The 21,526-nt window shown below is 37.1% G+C and overlaps 2 protein-coding genes across 2 annotated transcripts; one reads left to right on the top strand and one right to left on the bottom strand.

Moving 5' to 3' along the window:
• Positions 1 to 240: 240 nt before the first annotated feature.
• Positions 241 to 16,316, top strand: ap1m3 (adaptor related protein complex 1 subunit mu 3). The gene is made up of 12 exons (XM_079840224.1): positions 241 to 428; positions 1,942 to 2,098; positions 2,213 to 2,280; positions 2,466 to 2,596; positions 4,164 to 4,311; positions 6,468 to 6,594; positions 9,488 to 9,630; positions 11,143 to 11,214; positions 11,494 to 11,652; positions 13,629 to 13,754; positions 13,862 to 13,937; positions 14,332 to 16,316. The coding sequence occupies exons 1-12, from the start codon at positions 387 to 389 to the stop codon at positions 14,352 to 14,354; spliced, it is 1,272 nt and encodes a 423-aa protein (XP_079696350.1). The 5' UTR covers positions 241 to 386; the 3' UTR covers positions 14,355 to 16,316.
• A 2,744-nt stretch (positions 16,317 to 19,060) lies between these two features.
• On the bottom strand, positions 19,061 to 20,252 carry tmem125a (transmembrane protein 125a; the record flags this gene model as incomplete). The annotated part of the gene is made up of 1 exon (XM_079841678.1): positions 19,061 to 20,252. The coding sequence occupies one exon, from the start codon at positions 20,250 to 20,252 to the stop codon at positions 19,581 to 19,583; it is 672 nt and encodes a 223-aa protein (XP_079697804.1). The 3' UTR covers positions 19,061 to 19,580.
• Positions 20,253 to 21,526: the final 1,274 nt, after the last annotated feature.

Here is a 21,526-nt window from a genome sequence, read left to right as displayed (position 1 = left end):
TTCACATTATCCTAAACAAATGCAGTGTTAGTATGCTTTTTTATTTGTGTCAACTGTTTAACAAAGAATTGTCTTGTCATCTGAAAGTAGTTGAAGTTACGTCACACCGCTTCTATACAGCAATCGAACGACGCGTCAAAACTTGAACAGCGTGAATCGTTTTCTTTGATGGCAGTGTGTACTAGTTTTGACGCGTCGCGTCTGTCATTGTACAGCACAGCAACCAGCTCAAGCTGCACAACCGGTTAGACGCCTCCAAACCCGGAAGATGTGTGTATAAGGGATGGGGAAGATCTCTCTTCATTTCGAGTGCTTAAACTTTACCAAAATTGACGAAACTTCAACATCTGTCAGTTGCGTCTTGTCATACAACAGCTTTGATAAGGATGGCAGCGTCCGCGATCTTCATCCTGGACTTGAAAGGCAAGGTAAGAGCGCGTGCACCTGTCGGAGGAAGGTCGTACAGTTAATATACTCTCAGGATAGACAGTGTCACTTTATTTGAAACGTATAGCTAAATATTGGGTTTAAAGTTTTAAAGATCGATTGCGAAAGTAAATTCTATGTACTTAAAGGTTTCTAAAACAACTAATGATGTCAATATGAAAGTCTCATACACTCCACATCACACTCTTAGTAAACAGCACTTTCACTAAAGGCAGTTGCAGTGTTCATGTTTCATATATTGCATATTTCTATTTTTAAGTGCTGCCTATTTAAAAGTTGCTTCTACTAAAAAATGTGTACATGTGCTATAGATTTTTTTTAATCCAAAAATGTCCTCTGTAATTTATATATATATATATATATATATATATATATATATATATATATATATATATATATATATATATATATATATATATATATATATATATATATATATATATATATTATTTTACACACATATAAGATATAATATAAAGATAGTTATATAGAGAGAAGCTCAGAACACATTAGTTTGTATAGGAGTGTTTCCATGAAAACAGAGCCCCAGGGTCCCAGTGGAATGGATTACCTTTCAATATACCCCTGGATTTTGGTAGTGCTGATGAAAGCAGTCTTGTCTGTGGCCTAGAGCAATCCAATATCTCCATCTGAAGGAATACCTTAACACCAAAGCCACATTAAAGTCTGACTTCCCTGATCCTTTAGGTTTCACCGTACTATACCTTCATGCACCTGTAAAGTGACCAGGACATTAAGCATTTTGATTGCATCTTGGATTGATTAGTTGAGATATTAGTATAGATATTGGTTGATAATACATATTGATTATGCTGTTAACATTTCCTCAGGCTGATTTGAGCCTATGCAAATAAACCTTGTGCTGTGAGTGTCCTTTTGGCCTGAGAATTCATTACAAGTGTTGACTTTTAAGGGCAAAGGAATCCATTGTGTGTGATGGCTGGTGCTAAAACATATTTAAGAAAAACAAAATATTCTCTGTATTCACAGAGAGAACCTCAAGGTTTGCAGTTCATGGATAAATTATATCGGTAACACTTTACAATAAGGTTGTATTAGTTAACATTAACTAACCATGAACAACACCTCTGTTCAGCATTAGTTAATCTTTGTTAACGTTAGTTCATATAAACACAGCTGTTCATGGTTTGTTCATGGTAGTTCACGGTGCATTAACTAATGTTAACAAGATTTTAATAATGCATTAGTAAATGTTGAAATTAACATCAACAAAGATAAATAAATGCTTTATAAGTGCAGTTCATTATAAGTTCATGTTAACTAATGTTGTTAACTAATGTTAACTAATGAACCTTATTGTAAAGTGTTACCATTATATCTTATCTGCTCAAATAAATAAAACAAAAATTCAAATCCATGTCTGTCAGTTTTTCCCCTAAAAAGAGCGATGGGGGTCTTCAAGGAGCAGAACTGGGATACTCCTATGCTTTTAACTTTGTTTCAATCTCTAAGGTGCTCATATGCCGGAACTACATGGGCAACATAGATGCCAATGAGATTGACAACTTCATGCCCATAATGATGAAAAGAGAGGAAGATGCAGATTTATCACCTGTGGTTGTTCATGGCTCCACCCACTTCCTCTGGATCAAGCACAGCAACCTGTACTGTATCCTCCATATACGCTTGTAAATGCACTTCGTTTGTGAACATTTGTCCTACTGTTGTATAGTAATAGCTCTGCAAATTTTAGTGTAAAAACCACTTAACAGATTTTACTCAGTGGTTGCAGTAACAAAGAAGAATACCAATGCTGCTCTTGTATACTCCTTCCTGTACAAATTAGTCGAGGTAACTGAGTTTAACATCTATCACCATGACAATGCCTTCAATAAAACCTTGCACAGCACAATCTTGTTGACAGTGTAAACATCAATACCCTAAAAAAACTGCCATAGCACATTTCCTCACTATAATATATCCTTACAAAATGTATTTACATTTATAGTCGTCTTGTATTGGCCATTTGATTGCAGGTTTTCATTGAATATTTCAAGTCACTTGAAGAAGAGAGTATTCGAGACAATTTCGTGACAGTATATGAGCTAATGGATGAAGTCATGGACTTTGGATTCCCTCAGACCACTGACAGCAAGATCTTACTAGAGTAAGTTCTGACAGACTCACCATTCAACCATCACTACTCAGAGAACACTATTCATCCTTAACTAACAGCGACCATTTACTATTCAAGCTCAGTGCTATTCATAAGTCACTGTATGTGCTTTGTGCAGAGAGCACAGTTTGACAAAATGCAGTCATTATTTTTTTTATAATAAACCGAGATGATTGGACCAGAGAAATGTAATATAGTATGTAAGCATAAAGAGACATTTTAAAAGTTGGCATGAAAGGAAAATTCATCCTATCTATTTTCTTTACATGCATATTTAAAAAAAAAAACAATTGTTTTTAATTAACGACAGACTTCTCTCTATCTCAATACGAAGAAAAAGATCTGACTTCCATTTTATCATGACTTTAAATTTTACCGGGGGTATATTTCGATATACTTTGTTTAGCTAATTAAAAATATTTTCCCATGAATAAATGAAATTATAAATATCATTAAAATGATGTGCACTTAGATGAGATGAAGACATGCAGTGTCATGTTAATATCACATGACCAGATGTGTCATGCAAGTGACCATGTTACTAATTCTAACAACAATAGTTGTAGTACATTTACATTATATAGCATTTTTAGCTGACACTTTAAAAAGTTACATAACATTAGAACATGCTATTGCTAACTATAACATGAAAACAATATACATTCTTACGCAATATATATTCTTGTCCAGCAAATTATGTTATGCAAATGAAAGAACAAACAAAAAATAGTACATATAATTTGTATATCAGTTCATAAACATCTTATCAGTTTCCTGGCTCTGCAAGCAACCACTTAGCGGATAGCTAATTATTGCTAGCTCCCACTGACAGCAACACAATACCCTGTCAGCTGGAGACACTTGAGGTTTGAGCACACACACACACGTACCCATCTACAGTTCATAGACCTAAAAACAACATTGACACAGAAACGATTTGGAATGAATGAGGAAACTTGTGTTTTGAATATTTAGTGGTTTGTTTTGGTGTTTTTAATAGGATTCTAATGTTCATCAGGGGCGATTGAAAACTGTAATGTTAGTGTTAAACACAGATTTCTTTTTGCATTCGTGTTTTTCATGTGTAAGAGGTGAAGGATGTGTGGTAAAGAAAAACATTACAGTAATATAATGTAAGTGATGAAAAAAAAAGACAAACAAGGTCAGGTGTTTTTCAGCCTGTTTGTCCCTAGAGGCAGCCATGTTCAACCCATGAGTCCTTGTTCTCTCAGCATTCTAACACCAGAGGTCTGTTTACATACCTACTGAAGTTACTTGCTTCACTGACTCCTTTTAATTGAAATCTAAATAGATCTGTAAAGTTAAGTCTGTGACAGATGACAGATTGACGCCAAGACATAATGTTCATCATATAATAATTAATCTGCATATAATACAAGATGCTAATATATATATATATATATATATATATATATATATATATATATATATATATATATATATATATATATATATATATTTGTTATGCTAACTGTTGTTTTCTTGGTGATTGTTAATGTTACCATGACCTAAAGACCTTTTTTCACTTCCACGACAGGTACATCACCCAACAGGGGCATAAACTGGAGGTGGGAGCGCCACGGCCTCCAGCTACAGTAACAAATGCTGTGTCATGGAGGTCGGAGGGCATCAAATACAGGAAAAATGAAGTCTTCATGGATGTCATTGAGTCTGTTAACCTATTGGTGAGCTGACTTTATTATACTAAAGGGACAACACTCCTCAATCAACCAATCAGACTTTAGGCGTGGTTTAAGGCCTTTACACACCAGGACGAATATAACATGCGCTTATCGCCAGCGTTTTTCGGCGCATCTTGAGCATTCACACCCAATCGATTTTCACTGGCGATGTGCCAAGCGAACGTGCAAATTCAGAAGATAGCACTCCCGGTACACAAGGTGGTGCTGCGGCACTTTACGCTTCTGACACTCCCTTGTCACACAAAAGAAGAAGAGAGACAGTATTTACGTGCTTGCCAAAACCATACACATATTATGTCTATGGCCAAAACCATTCACACATTTTTGCTAACTGGCAAACAGCATTAGTAGCTCATATTCTTCTATGGCCCTGTCCCAAATGGCAACCCACAGTCTTCCTCTGAGTCGGCACTTTCACAACGTAATGGCGCTTTGACTGCCGGGAAGAAGTCCGCTGCGTAACCCGCACCAGTGGGGGCTCGGCAGAAGCGTGCATCGAGGGCGCATATCGGCCTCAAAGGGGGCGCTCGCGAGCACCCTTCTGAGATCTAAAATGACAAATGGGACACCCTGCGGTCTCATGGACTTAACTGACACGAGCATGCAGCGGCCATTGTAAGTCCACAAGACCGAAAGTGCACATGAAGTGTGCCATTTGGGACATGGCCTTTGTCTACTTACTACTTCTTCGTCGTATCAGTGTGTGCCCGGCAAGACCGTTTTGTGCTTGAGCGCCACCAAGTCCTGTTTTACTGTCACTTCAGCAGCTCCAGGCATGTGAACAAAAGCACTGATCTCATTGGTCGGCCAGTTTTTAACGTGCCGCGTCAAAATAAAAAAACAAAACCGAGGCGTTTTTTTTTTTAATGACGCTTTTATGCCTGCTGTTTTGCACGTCGGTGCACACTCACATTGGCGCCCTTTGTTTAGTCACGAGGCGTTAAAACGTTGCCGATAAACGCACACAAAAATCGTCCCGGTACATGTGAACAGGTCTTTTGGGTTGAGGCTTCAACATCACTCTTCATCCTATGATTCCTTATTATTTTAGGGCCATTTAATGGATAGGTTTGGGAGTAGGTACTATGTCGTTCCAGGACTAACAAAAGATTCAGGAATACATTCTAATTGATAAAATTACAGTCATTGTAGATGCTGCTTATATTAATTTGAATTATTATATTGAAAATTTACTATTTTTTTTCTTTCTATTTTAAATAAATGTTGTTCTTTTGAAATTTCTATTCATCAAATAATCCGGAGAAAATGTCACACTTTCCACATCCAAAAATAATAATATCCAAAAATATTAAACAGTCTAACTGTTTTCAACATATTTTTTGGTCAAATAAATGCAATGAAAAAAAGTTTTAAGTAAATAAATTGCAATAAATACAATTACAATAAAAAAAGTATTTTTTTTCAGTAAAATGAGCACATTACTTAAAAAAAACAGCTTTCCACATACTGGACTGGCTTATTCAGTGCAGACATCAAACATCCCACGTTATCACTCCATCAGCCGACCTCCTTCATGTTTTCAGGTTCAAGGGTCAGGTCTCCAGACTTCCTTAGATTGAGAGAAGGAGGAAGCATCTGCCGTCTTTTCTTGTTGCCTTTCTTTTCTGCTCCTTAACTCTCAGCCCCCCACTGGACTGGCTTTTGATGGATTCATTAGCGCTTTTCAGAGTCAGGGTCTAAACTCTGGCAGACAGTAGCACTGAGCAGCACCTCTCTTCTGATTAAGAGCTAAATCACGTCTCATTGCTTTCTAATTCTGCATTGCTATTCATCCGTGCAGCTTTCTCGCTCTGGCTTTTTCTGGCTCTTGTATCTGAGAGCCCTCAGAGGTATTGACTCGATGTGGACTTTTTTAAGGTTTAGATCTATCTTCAGAGTCCAGCTTGTATCCTTTTAATATTTTAGCATAATATAATATATTATATTCTCATATTCGTTATTACAGCATACTTCTACCCCTCACTTTCCAAAAGCATTATAGCACAAATCACACGGTTACTGCCTTGCCCGACAGAGCGTTATAAATTGTAGATGGCAGTAATGGTGATGATGCAATATCGCACCTTGCCACTCTTGATTGTGCTTTGCATTTATCTTCTCTGTTTTGTTCGTTATAGGTCAGTGCTACAGGCAGTGTTCTACGAAGCGAGATTTTGGGCTCCATCAAACTCAAAGTTGTTTTGTCAGGCATGCCTGAGTTAAGACTTGGACTCAATGACAAAGTTCTGTTCGAGATCACCGGCCGTGAGTACACACAACTATCAGTAAACCGTCTTGAGAACCGAAATGCATATTTTTTCAATGTAAAAATGCAGCTTAATATGCAGACACAACTATAAGTAAGCTATTTGGAGGCTGATTCCCGCTCTGTGGCAGTAGCAACATTGGCTCAACCAATGGCATTTTGGGGCGTGGCTATTCGTTTCTGACTAATGGCAGATGGAGGTCAAAATTTTCAGTAATTTTTGCAGTTCCTTTTGGTGATACAAATAGCGACCAAAATTGCACATTTCAGCCTTAAATTGACTTTTTGTTTTTATTGACTTTTTTTTTTTTGTAGTGTAGAAAGTGACCTAATTCCAGGGCTCATAGTTAAGCAGTAAATTGATTGTTTTAACCTATTTTACATAAAGTGTCTCTCTCATTTGCACTTGTTAGGTGAATTCCATTCATCTGATTTTCTTGGTTAATCCCCACCCTAGGCCTAGCCCAGCGGGTGTTAGTTTCACAGTAGACCAGGAATCAGTAATGCATTCTGCATGTGCTTTATAACTGCAGCTATGCATTCTAGAACAGGAGCGCTCCAGATTTACTATCCAACCGAAAGGAAATCTATATCAAATGGAGCAATGCTATTCTGTTAATAGCTGTAAATTAAAGGGTACACAATTTAACTTTTGGCCCTCTAGTGGTTAAACAACTAACTTTATAATGTAAAATATCTAGCTTCAGGCAGACCGCCTTCCGTATTTAGCTTATGAAAAAGTGTAACTGGCGGGACATATCACTAGAACACGTTTTGAACCGCAAGAGGCTTTACACTTTCTGCGTAAGTTGAATACGGAAGGCGGTCTGTCGGAAGCTAGATATTATTGTAGCTATACTTATACTTGAACTTACTCGCCTGAGTAATCAAAATGTCATCTCCGTGTCACTTTTACAACATTTCAAATTCCTCAGTTCTAGTCATCTCCGAAAAGCCAAGCCAATGAGCTCAATTACGAGTTCTGTTGCGTTCTTTTTTTGCCAGCAGACTCTCCTCTGTTTGACGTTTTGTTTATTTATACAACAGGGGATTCCCCGGAGGTTCAAGATTTAGCTTGCTCCATGTCAATCTTTCTCGCTTGTTGTGACAACTAACCTATGCCACTCCCATATGCGTCAAAGTAGCCGGAGCAGCTTTTCTCTATTTACGGATACGATAAGACACACACGGACGAAAGTACGCAATTTTGCTTGAAAAGCATCCATCTCGGTCTAAAAAATAAACACTTATAACAGACTTCAGGGTAAGACAAAAACACATTTTGGAAGAATGATTGATGGTGTATTGACTCATTATTTAAATTTTGTTTTGTTCAATTTTTAACAAAGAAAAGTTACATAGGGCACTTTTAATGCTCAATTAAAGCATTACATTTAGTAAATTTAAATGCATAAATTTGATGCATTTAGTATCCAAGCTTTGCTGCAGCTTGCTAACATTTAATAGACATTTCAAGTCACCAATTCATTTGACTTCTACAGGAAACTGTTTTATCAGATATGGTTTCAGGGAAGTGAAATCAACCTACCAGTTTCCTGTACGCTTCCCACTATAAAGTTGAACTATGCCACAAACTATTGTAACCATAGCTGAAGGTAGAAGGTGGCATCCTGTCCTTGCAGTCTAAGCCCTAATATGAACCCAGAAGGATCTCTCCTCAGCTCAGCAGTAGAATGAAAATTAGACAAGTGAAACACTGTCCTCTACAGGCTCAACCTTGGAAATGCAAGTTTTTCTATTGCGAAGGTTAAAATATAGGACATCAAGTCTTCTTTGTAATAATGCTGATGTTGATATGAAATGATTCTATGATTACACACATTTTCTTTTATCTAATTTAATGGACAAACATTACAAATTATTTAATTAGGATAAAAAGTGGTTTGTCTTTATTTGCTTTAATGACAATAGCACTCTAGTTAATATGAACTTGACAAGTTTGTGTAAAACCTAATGATCATGTTATCCAGCATTATTAGACAATATCAAGTGTCTTGTGCTTTAATGGAAGCAAGAAAATGTGACATTTTGTACATAGTTCAATCCATCCATCCTCCAAACCGCTTGTTCTCTGTAGGGTCGCAGGCATGCTGGAGCTTGTTATAATATAATGTATTATGTATTTTTCTAATTATACTAATATTATATAGAACATTATCTTTAGAGCACTTTTACTGCCGTGGCAAAAGATGTGTACCTAAAAGTGTACCTCAGGTTCTGAAGACCAATCACTTTCTCTGAAGCCTCTGCCTGTGGACCCTGGGGAGCCAATCAGAGAGCTATAAGAGAGCATCCTAACCCCTTCCTGACCTTTAGTCCCTGCGGTTGATGTCATCATTAGGTGCTGCAGCGGCTCCCAGTACGTCTCATCTGCGGCAGAGGACACAGACACCCAAAGCTTCTGATCTGACCTCTGTGTTCCAGCTCAAACCTCTGAGAGCTCTTTCATGTTCCACTGTAAATGTCACTCCTGGATGGAGCAGAATACATTCATAAATATGAAGAGAGGCTCACGCTCGCACACATTCCTGCTGTGAGTGCGCTGGTGAAATCCCACAGCTCTGTGGTATTAGTGAGGTTCGGGGCTCAGAGTCCCCGAGTCATTAAGAAGCTCTTCTGTAGTCACTGCCTTTCTCTATGCTGAGGTCAAACAAATAAACTACCTTTACACTTACCTGGGTGCGCAAAAGTGCTATTGTTTGCAATTTCCAGGAAACACATTAGGATGCTCTGTGTGTGAATACGGTGTGTGCGTGTGCAGCTTTCAACTTGATTAACTAGCTTTACTCAAATTATAATCATCAGCGACCACTTTTCTTATATTAGAATTCACCCCGCTCTCCCTCTGGGCTTCTGTTTTCTTTCTCACAGGAGAGAAGAGTAAGACTGTGGAGCTGGAAGATGTGAAATTTCATCAGTGTGTGCGTCTCTCCCGCTTCGAGAACGACCGGACTATCTCTTTCATCCCACCTGATGGAGAATCCGAACTCATGTCTTACAGACTCAACACCACGGTCAGTGCTGCATCTACACAACTCTTCAATCAATGAGTTGATGTCAAAGATAGATGTCATAAAAATGTGCGGTAATCACGTGTTTAGTGCATGTGTTTAATGACGGGTTGATTTGTTACGTAGTTACAAAGCAATTGGTATTATAGCCTACATTTTTGCACCTTTGTAGTGATGAAGTGTCAGAGAGCTTTATTTAAATAAAAACATGCAAGAATCAAAGAACGTGAATATGATAAGAGCTTCAAAGCAAAACCTATACAAAGAATTTTAAATTAAAAGAATTTTAAATTGAAAGACCAAAACAAAAACATGAAATGTTCGGAATAGCATACTACTCTTATTATTTCTGCAGTATATGCCTTGTAAAGCATTCAAATTTATCTTCCACTTCCAGTGTGAGCAATAAACTGCAAGTAGTTACATCACTTTTTTATCATCTTTTTTTGACTCATTGCTCATTGTTTAAAGACATTTTTTAAATACAAAATTGCTTTCAAATGTAATTGTTTTTATTTCAAAGATGATAACTGACAATATATATACACAAAGGGTCCTTTCACACTCGATTGCCTGGACTGAACCCGAGTTCGATTGTTCGATGATATTATTTGGGTCCGAACCGGGGTGTGTTTGCATCATCAAAGCAGCAGCTGTTTACCCCGTTACTTGGTAATGACGGCGAGCGAGAAGGTGGCAAAATGCATAGCTTTGCTCACCTCACTTTTATATTTTTGTTTTTGAACTGTTGGTTTTGTTACCAAAGCTTCAGTATGTAATGCACTTGCGTCTATCTGCCGCGAATGTACTGCAAATGCTCTAAAGAATACTGAAGGCGAGCAGAAATGAGATCTACAGCTCTCTGCTTGCAGTACGTCAGTCACGCTCACCAGGAAAATGAGTGAAACTCACACAAACACATTTTTATCAAATTATGCGTCATTAATAATGGTTCACTTCTGTGATTTAGTACGACTACGTCCACATCAGCAGCGAACCGTACTGGAGTTCACATGAACCGAACCCAGACCACTTTTTTAAGCAGACTCGGGTACGGTTCATGTGTGCGCACCCGAGTTCACATCATCCAAGTGAACCGAATCGAACCCAGGTGTGCACCAAAAGTGCTAGTGTGAAAGTTTGGGGTCATTACAATTTTTGAAAATGTGTTTTTTTTAACCTTTTTTGCTCACCAGGCTCAAAAATACAGTGAAATTTTGTAATATTGTGAAATATTATTACAATTTAAAATAATTTATTTTTGTGATGACAAAGCTTAGTTTTCAGCAGCCATTTCTCCAGTGTCACATGATCTTCAGAAAGCATCCTAATATGCTAATTTGGCGGTCAAGAAACATTTTTTATTGTTATCGTAGTTGATGTTATGCTGTTGGAAAATATTACTCTATTGAATTAATTTAAGAAGATTGCATGTCAAAAAGGCAAGTCAGTGGCTCAATAAGCGGCAGCAGACTCACTGCTCTGTTATTTTCTGTCACTCCTCTGTTCTGACAGGTGAAGCCTCTAATATGGATTGAGAGCGTAATAGAGAAGTTTTCTCACAGTCGAGTAGAGATCAAGGTTAAGGTAGAGCTGCACACATATACACAATCTACACACTCCACTGATTCTTGCTTTGCCTCCTCCAGCACACTCCCTGGTTTCAGTAATTAGCTTTCAGGCTTCTGTCCTGGGGAATGGCTCAGAGTTTACCTGAGCTGTGTCCAAAGACTTGTCAGATTCTGAAATAAATATGCTTTGTCCTATTGCCCTTGCCATACTGAAACTTTACTTTCTGAAAATGTAGCTTTGGAAGTTTTACTTGGAGTGTGAAGTTGTGCTATAGTTCCTCCATCTGTTCTTCAGGCCCGCAGTCAGTTCAAGAGCCGCTCCACTGCCAACAATGTGTCCATCTTAGTTCCTGTTCCAAGTGACGCTGACTCCCCCAAATTTAAGACCACCACAGGCCAGGCTAAATGGGTTCCTGAGAAGAGTGCTGTAGAATGGAACATTAAGTCCTTCCCTGTAAGTATCATTCATATGTTTTGCAAGATGTTTGAGATCTTTGTGTCGCTTCAAATCACTGCAAGTTATTTTATCTATTTTTCAGATTTCTGAAAATCTTTTTTGGAGATAGAAAAAAATCAGATAATCCATGAAGTCTTTTTTCACAGTTCTCCAAAAATACTAGCATATAGCATAATAGCATATATAATTTTTCTTAAACCCTCGCACTTTGAAACAAAACATTTTTGGGTTATTTTTTATTTTATTTACCTTTTAAATTAGATTTGATCAATAAATAAATAATAATTTAAGAACATTATTTCAACTTAAATTCAAAATCACAAAATGTCATGCATAACCCTAGCCTAGAAATCAATACGCATCGTAGCGGCTGCAAATCTAATTTGCAGCCAGGGCGTCTAGCAACTCTCCATTGGCTTGCGAGCTGGAAAAACCAAACTCTAGTCAGGCCAATCACATCGTGTATAGAGTCGGTGGGCGGGCTTAACATAATGACGGCAGAGTTGCAGCGGTTCCACATGCTACTTGTAAACAAAGAAGAGTCGCGGTTTTGGCAGCGACTCTGGAAGACTTGGAGGTAAGCTTTTCTTTGAGAAAAGAAAGGCACTGGAGTCATTCTTAAAAAAGGAAGATGTGTTCTGAGTTTTGCCGACCGGATACGGCAAAAGTTTAATCTATCAACTAGCTCCCCTTCACCTTCTTTGTTGCTCTGGTTGGTTGTAGCGCTATCCTATTGCGTGCAGAGGGAATTTGAAAGACAACCGTTTATCCCGCCCCTCGGATTGAGCCCTGCCACTGGTGTGTTCCCAGACCCAACATCTTGATGTGGGTCTGGCTTGTCAGGCTAGAATAACCCTTTTAATTAATCTTAAAATATCATACAATGGGTGTCTTTGCCGACCTCTTGTGGAAAAAAATTATATAACATGATATTTAATGACTCATGCCACTAGATGGCCTTATAGCCCTATATGGAGCAAATGAGCTGTTCCGCTGGGTCTTAAAGTCAGTTACTCTTTAGTATGCATTCAGTTACACATGTAGACATTATAAAATAATTTTTGGTGAAGTTTTAGCATGTTTAGGTTTTTCTATGTGTACTGAAGCATACCTTGTATTCCATTCATTCATATGGGGGTAAAATTGACTTGCGATGGGAGGATTTGTTACTTTTTTTTTTTTTTTTTCAACCACAAAACTCCTCTAATCCAGTCAGTTTTTTGTGTGTATTCATAGTTCAAATGCAACAAAAGTCCTAGGGTCTTCAATTTTTAAAATGCTTTTAAAAATGAGTTTCGGGTCAAAATGACCCGAGAGAAGGATGATGGTTAAAAAAAAACTTGCTACATGTACTGTGCTAGACTAACTGGGACTAGTCCCAGCACTTGCATATTGTTGCCCTATTGTTGGTTTGATTGCTTCTATTTCTCACCTCATTTGTAAGTCACTTTGGATAAAGGCGTCTAGCGTAAATGTAATGTTAAATTGCCTTTATAATTGAAGGCAAAAGTCCATAAAAACAGAGAGTGAGAATGTATGCAAAATATACCATATAAAGTGTCTGCCAAAGGAGCATACATTTAAAAAAATATAAAAAATGAAATGCTTGCCAAAGACATCAAACATAGTGCAAGCAAAGACATACTAAATGAATAATTTTGTGCCTTATCATTACCACTAGATAGTTGCAGCTTTTCATCTTTTTTTTTCTTCTAAGACAGACATGTGGGACATTTAATCAAGAATGTTTTTCAAATACTGATGATGTCTGAGGCTTGAAAAGGCTATAAGTCGGTCCTGGAGTTTTGTGCAGTGACAACGTTGAAAATAGAGGAAAATGTGTATCAACCGTGACTCAGAAGACTTAAATCCGAACTGTTAATTAGGACTTATTACTGAAGTGATGAATTTTGCAGTGCTAATTAGACAGTTAGATGTGTCAAAAACTAATGATATATCTTTAATCGTTGAAGGGCGGGAAAGAGTTCATGATGCGAGCTCATTTTGGACTGCCAAGTGTGGAAAGTAATGAACTCGAGGGCAAGCGACCAATCACAGTGAATTTTGAGATTCCATATTTCACAGTGTCTGGCATTCAGGTGCAACAAACAAAACATTCACCTCACACAATATTTTTGATAGTAGTCACTATGTGGTAGACATAATTTTATTTTTGTGTTTTGTTTATGTGTGGTAACAAACACAGGTGCGATATTTAAAGATTATCGAGAAGAGTGGATACCATGCATTACCGTGGGTGCGTTATATAACTCAGAGTGGAGGTAAGACACATTCAGAAATTACCTCTCTCACACACACCGTCATACGCTTTCTCAAATATCATTCTGATATAAAGTTTACCTTCACCCTGCATTAAGAGTTCAGTGAACATGAGCCTTACTCTGTCTTCTGTCACACACACACACACAGTTTGAAATAGTGTAGACTATCAGCTTTCCATTTGCATCAGCGACACCAGAGGAGAGAGAGTCACTCTAATCCTTCAGCCCTCTTCACTTATTCATAAGAAATGCAGAGCAGACATCAAGCCACAATGGGATTCTTCAGATATATCCAGACAGCCAAATGTCAATAACATATTCAAATGCCTTCAAATAAACTTTCAATGCAATTTATAAGTTGTACTTTTCTGACTTTGCTTGAACATTTTGACAGATTATCAACTGAGGACCAACTGAGAGAGGACAGAGCCTGTGTATGTTGTGTGTTCTATCCTTCCTGTTTCATCAGCGAGACAACTACTGCCTTACACACAGCAGTCAGACGGCTGTAGCCTCCCTGTTGCTTTTGTCCGAGATCAGGTTTTACAAATTACACAAGGAAGTCAGACCGCAAAGTTACTGAGAAACTCTGATTGATTGACTATAAAAACACAGTTGATTTTGGATTATAATCCAGAGGTGGATCTACCTATACATGTTCTTTTTAAAGAGATTTTTTCATATTGTTCCAAACCATGTATGTATTTCTTCTATTTAAACACGATAAACAATTTTTTTGTCCATACAATAAGAGTCAATAGGGTCCAATGTTGTTGTTATTTTGGACCCTATTGGCTTTCATTATAAACAAAAGCAATTGAAACATTCAAAATATATTATTTTATGTTCCACAGAACAACAAAAAATCACACAGGTTAAGAGTAATTATCGTTAACTAAAACTAAAACCATAAAACATGTAAACTTATTTTATTTCAGCTAGTTGCCAAGAAACATTTCTGATTTCCATTTAGTTTAAATTTAAGTACCAGAATAATTAAAACTAAATAAACTAAAACTGATACAAAATATATAGACATACTAAAAAAAAACACTCCCACTCCCACAACATTAGGTGTCTTTAACTACTATGTACTGACATTTATATGAATAATTTGATACAGTGCATTACATACATGTTTTTACATTGTACTTTTATTATTAATTACCTGCATGTAATAATATCTGTAATTATTTTCTGTAATTACATATATAATTAGACTGTTGACCCTTCCCTTACATTTTAACCCACCCTCAAACCTAACCATACCACCAAACCTGTCCCTAACCTTATCCGTATCCCACCTCAATAGCAGCAAAAGTGTTTTGATATACAACATGAACACAATAAGAACATTGTACTTATTATTTTATGTAAGTACACAGTAGTTAAAGACACCTAATATAAAGTGTGACAAAAAAACCCCTAATAAAAATGACCAAAAAACACGACAAACTAAATGAAAAACAGAAAAATCTAATCTAATTCAATTTATTAATAAAAACTATAATAGTATGATACTAAAATGACACTGTACAGGTTTGGAACAACATGAGGGTGAGTAAATGATGACAGAATTTTCATTTTTTTGGGTGAACTATCCCTTTAACTTGTCAGATGTTAACTTAAGCTGCTTATTTTCATTTCTGCTGTAGGTGGAGGGACTATCTCTCAGTGTGATATGATCTTATGTCTGTAGAGCTGTAAACATAACCACAGGCTCAATGAAATTAATACTTTGTGCTCAAAATCAATGATTAATAAGGCAGCGGACTGTTAGGACGGCACAGTAACACTATATTCACCACAGTAGCCCGTATCTTTATCTTTGGTTTGGTTTGTTTGTGCTCGGTCAAAATACCATGAATGCCTTGACACTTTTAAAGGTAAAATAAAAAGTGGAAATGCTTAATGGCATTACTATGAACCAAGCAGCAAAAACACAGCTGCATGTTAATGCTTTATTAATTATGATTGTGTTCATTTCTTAAATCCTTCTCAGCAGTCAAAACATCTGGTCACACATGATTTTTTGTATGTCATTGTAAGTGTTCACACTGGGAAAATCCTTCCCGATTTCTTTTCATTCGGCATGCATTGCACCACTTGTTTTATCAGTGCGACGTGTATGTGTGTGTGTGTGTGTGGAATACTGTCTGCCACCTCTGCAGAGGCAGCAGAATATATTATTTGTCGCGTCAAAACAGCTTCCTCCCTCATTTATATACCAAAGGTCAATGGCGTGACAGCATCTGATATTTATTTCACACTGAATCTGAAATATGTATTTTTGATCTTTTCTTATTGACAACTTTTTTGCTCAATAGTAATACTAAACTAAAGGTCATTGTGAGAAAATAAATGGATTTTTGTTTTGGCAAGCGTTTTGTGATTATTTTCTGCACTATATGGAAAGGCTCATTTTTTTTTATTTACCTATGGATATTCTAGCTATTGAAATAAATTGATGTTTTATGCTGAGGCTCGAATATGAGCAAATAGAGAACATATTTTCTTTCCCAATCATCCATGAATATATGTGTTGTACGCATTGCTATTTTTTGCACTCCTTCATTCTTATCAGTCTCAACACATGACAAGCCAATAGACGGGTGACAATGGGTCACAGAGTCAGCTATTGTTTACATGATGACTGAGCAGCTGTTGCACAATAGTCAGCTTGTTTGGGTAAGAACAGGCATTGCCCAACACGACCCAGCCACCCCCCTGCCCATGATTACGGTCCCGCTCAGCCCATTACTGGCCCTTTTCAGAATTTACTTCTGTCTTCACAGGACATGGTATGGATGAATAACTCTGCATGGTTTCTTAAACACAATTCCTTAAACACACAAGAGGGACCAAACTAAAAACATTTTTAACCAGCCAGTAGCTTTCTGTTATTTAATTAGTAGATTTATTTTTAATAATACATAGTAGTGATTTGGAGAATAAAGGATTGCTTTGCAAAGAGAGCACAAAAGAATTGTGCTTCCCCAAAAGTATTTGGACAGAGTTGATGCATGAAAGTCAATGCATATAAAATTAAATATCAATCAATGTGGCATCTGCAATCAAACGTGCTTGGCCTTTTCTCATAGCCATTTCTGCAACGACTTTTAACCATCTGTTCCCAGGATCATTTTTAGTAGTTTGAGGTGCATGAAGTCGTGCTGCCTTCCAATGCCATCGGATACTTCCCACTTCTGAAGTCGTGATTACAAGCTTGTTGTCGTAAAGAATATTCATGGAAGGCACCAGGTCTATTCTTGCCTATTTATTGGGGCCATCTTATTAAAGCCAAAATGTATTGAAGACATTTCATCTTTAACAACATTTAGGGTTATGTTAGTTGACGATCAAATAAACACAGCGCTATCTAGATCAGCTTGATCAGATTTTTTTGTATTATGTCCTAATACATAAAACCATCGAATTTAATTGGTTGTCCTTTCTTTTTCACATGACTACAGTGTATGTAATGCACTACATTAACAACAAGACGATGTAGCTGCAACCGTTCTTCCCTCCGCCATGTTTAAAAATAATGGCACGCCCAAGTCAGAAAAAATCGGGTATGAAAATTCCCAGTAGTAGGGGAGACAATTAGTTGGTACACCAATCAGAAACGAGATAGAACCATGAAATTAATTTTGCATGTGCTCAGTGGAGATCCCTCTCTGCCTGCCAAAGGACAAGCTGCCGAGTGATACTTGGTAAAGTTTTTTCTGCAAAGACTCATTTTTGAGGAATGAAAGTTATTTTTTTCATCTACAATATTTTCCTCATACTGTCTTAACCATTCATGTCTATGAATTTAAATCTGTCTTGTTTTCATGACCATTCTGTTGTCTAACATTTGATATCTTTGTTTGATAGCTTTATTGTTTCTAGCTAGCAGGGTAGCTTGTCATGGGGTGGTACAGTCAAGGGCAATTGTAGCACTGCGTTGAATCATAAGTTGTCTTAACTTTAAATACTGCCATATAAGATCAACATATTTACTATTATTTTTGGCTTGTTAATATTTTTGTGTAGCCTACCATGGAAACTCAATATAGAAAGTAGATGATTGTTTTTTTCTAATGTCATAACAATAATGTAAAAATGTGAAACGTTTAAATATTTATGTATACGAATGAACTATACTCTGTTATCAATATATTTAATGGCATAGTCCAGAGGTTAAAGTTTTTGCCTCTCAATCATGGATCCATTTTACTGAGTAGGCCCGGTACACTCTCTTTTCATACCGTTCAGACCAAGGAAAACAGTAAGGCGAGTGTCGCTGTCCATATTGTAATGGACATTAAATAGTTTAAACTATATCTATATTCTCTGTTTATTGTGGTCCTTGGTATTTATACAAAGGTATTACATGTGTTGTTACAATTGCCCCCATATGGTGTTACAATAGCCCCCGCATGTGGGGGCAGATGTAACATTTGACTTCAAATGTTTCAATCAATGTTGTGACTCTAACATTGCTTGTAAAAACATTTGGTGATTGTTAACAAGTAGAACACAAATACAAGTTACCAAAATAAAAATGTTATCCAAAAATTTCAAAAGGTTTTTGAGCAATGACAACATGACCAAAATTTGTTACAATTGCCCCCGGTCTCCCAATACGACTTGAGAGTGTCCAATTACAGAATAGGAAACTCGTATTTAGTTTTTACGATAATTCCGATAGCATGTGAGTTAGCAAATGTCCTAGCAGAATAACTATAGGTGTAGATAATACTAACTAAAGTGTGCCTGAGATATTTTTTAAATACCATTTGGCTTGATATTTGGTTATAAATATACTGACATTCACATATACTTTAAATGAGGTGTGTCCGAAGTTTTATGTTGATGCAAGCTTTTCTGGAGTAGGCTAATTTGTCCAAAGTTGTCACAGCAGAGCCTGAATGTTTGTTTATTATGCGTACAAATTGAAATAGATTTCCACTAAATGGCTACAACCAGCCATCTGTTTATCTCCATCTGTATGTGAATGTTTTACATAAGCCCTTCAGAACAAAATACCAATAATTTGCATCAAAGTGTATCAGTGTATTTCAACAATCAAAATAAAATAAAATAAAATAAAACTGTGCTCACATCCTCCAGATTGACATTCTGATCCTTTATTTGATCCATAGCTTCGCCTGCACAGGTTGTAGTGTAAAATCACAGGCATGCAAAATGACAGCCGGACGATTCACTCACACACACCAGAGTCACTGAAAAGCTGAAGACATCCCCAGATGGACAAGTGCTTGGTATGCCCGTATAAATAAAGCCATCAAAGACACACACACACACACACTTAATGTAGTTGTCCAATAGCATTGAAAAGAAAGCATGTTTTACCTAAAATAATTTCATTAAAGATCAAAGATTGTTTTTGTGCTTTTTACGTACTTTTAACTGTACTTTATTGGAGTGAAGCATGTAAAAGATGAATGTTTGTGCTTAATCCGGCAAAGACTTAATGCCTGAAACCTTGAGCCAAAATCTAAATCAATTTGCTTGTGAAACTCAATTGTAAATGTCACATGTGATTTGTGCCTTAGTTTAATAGGTGCAAATTTCTTTGAGAGCATTTTAGTTCCTGTTCAGTAAAATAATGGCGCATGTATTTTGTAGCCACAGTTAGATCAGTTGAGCCAAACTTGAAGTTGTCTCTCTTCTCCTTTGCTGCATCTGGCCTGAAATGCTGAAGATCCCCACTGTCCTCTCCCACCGTCTCTGTCCCGGCCCTTTCCTCTCTAAGAGAAAAACTACTGCGGCATAAACGCTGACCGCTAACACTGTGAAACTCCCACCTGCCAGCATTACCACCCCAGATATAAACATGTCATTCAGTGCCTTGCCGGGTTTGGGCATGTGGTAGGCCAAGGCCACGTCTAGGAGCACAGCCCCACAGATGAGCAGAGAGATTCCCGTGATCAACATGATAAGGACGTCAATTAAACCGCCGCTTTTTAGTATGTTGATCCGCCGCCTGCTACGCACGCAGTTCATGTCCTGGACAGCGGAGCTCAGCAACTGCTTGAGGAGGACGGCCAGAGCGAGAAGGCAAAGAGTGGTTCCGGCGCCCAGCCGCCACTCGCTGGAAAGGCTGGTGGTGGTGGAAAGGAGGCCTACGCCACCCAGGCCGCAGCCTAAGATCAAGGCCACAGAAGCACAGTAGCATAATAAGGATTTGCCTGGCTCATTGAACCACCAGAGTTCCACCTGCTCCTCCAGGAGGTTCTGCTGGATGCGAGCCGGGTCAGGATGGGGGTGGCCCCTTGGAGGGGAATAGTCCTCCAGCTCTGACATGATGTTCGCTGCTAATGGTGCTCAGGACAGGTCCCAACTGTGAGGGGACACCTGGCTAGAGTTCCTGGAGAAAACAAGTTGGAAATTAGATAAGAAGATGCTACGTGTACAGTTGACACAACATGACAAAAAACATTATGCTCAATTCACAATAAGAAATTCACAGTGACAATGTTTCAGGCATCATGTAAAAAAAATTTGGCCTGTATATTTCACTTCATTATCATTGATATACAGTAATATACCGACCTATTTGAACATACAAATCTGATTTTGAACCTTAAAATTCAAACTGATAAATAAAAATGCAGAGTAGCACATATCAATACAATAAAGCTATAAACATGAACTAAAAAAAAGGAAACAATTACTTATTTAAAATATACCAAAATGTGACGCACAACGCAGGGACTTCTGGAGACATCTTTTTACTGTTTTCACCATAAATGTATTAAATTATTATATCATAATTTTACTGTTAAATATATAAATTAAATCAAATATAAATTATACTATATATAAATTTCACTGCATTAAATTATAATTATCCAATTAACAGGTTTTTAACTTTTCCATTCAAAATGATGAAGAGTTTGTATGAAATTACTGAAATAATGGATCTTTTTTTTACTGACCAAATTATTTAATATACATTTTTTGAAAATCTGAGGGGTCACATGCAATCAAAGTCACCAAACAAAAAAGGCAATTAGTTATGTTAAACAGAACTGTAAACCCGATTAAGTTGGCAAAACTCCAAAAAATGTAGGTAATCGGTTACATCAATTTAGTTTAGTAGCGGAAACTTGGCTTGCTTTAACTAGCTAATTCAATAAAGGCTACCTTGCTTGGTAACACAATGCTTTGTTAGCATTAGCATAGCATAGAACTGAATGAGTACAGCAATATAGAAGATTTAACATACTTTTTATCTGTTCTCAAACTAAGCTCATGCATGCTCCACTCGTACATAAATTTAAGTTTGTCTAAATGAAAAGAAACGTAGAAAGTTCATAAAACAATGAAACAATTCAGATTACTTAAAATGTGTCAGTTTTGTGAATTAAAAAGAAAAATAAAGTTCTAAACACTCTAAATAATAAGTTAATTGTAAGTTGGCTCTACTCAAACCAAATATTTTGAGCGTTAGGGTTTAGTGTGCACATCCTTCTCCCCACTCCCCAAAATATGCAACATTTTACAGAATGTTGAAAATAAATTATTCAGTGGGGTTTTAAAACACCATTCTGGAGTCAGACCAAGCTGCTTAATGA

Source organism: Gobio gobio (assembly GCF_949357685.1).
Source record: "Gobio gobio genome assembly, chromosome: 17".
NCBI lineage: Eukaryota > Metazoa > Chordata > Actinopteri > Cypriniformes > Gobionidae > Gobio > Gobio gobio.
This window is presented reverse-complemented; position numbering and strand designations above follow the sequence as displayed.

What these genes read in the sequence shown, in the direction of transcription:
- ap1m3 (XM_079840224.1), top strand. Translation starts at nt 387, where the DNA reads ATGGCAGCGTCCGCGATCTTCATCCTGGACTTGAAAGGCAAG. An exon ending in CAAGCACAGCAACCTGTACT is followed by an intron (nt 2,099 to 2,212) that starts GTATCCTCCATA and finishes GATTTTACTCAG; the next exon opens with TGGTTGCAGTAACAAAGAAG. An exon ending in TCACAGTGTCTGGCATTCAG is followed by an intron (nt 13,755 to 13,861) that starts GTGCAACAAACA and finishes TAACAAACACAG; the next exon opens with GTGCGATATTTAAAGATTAT.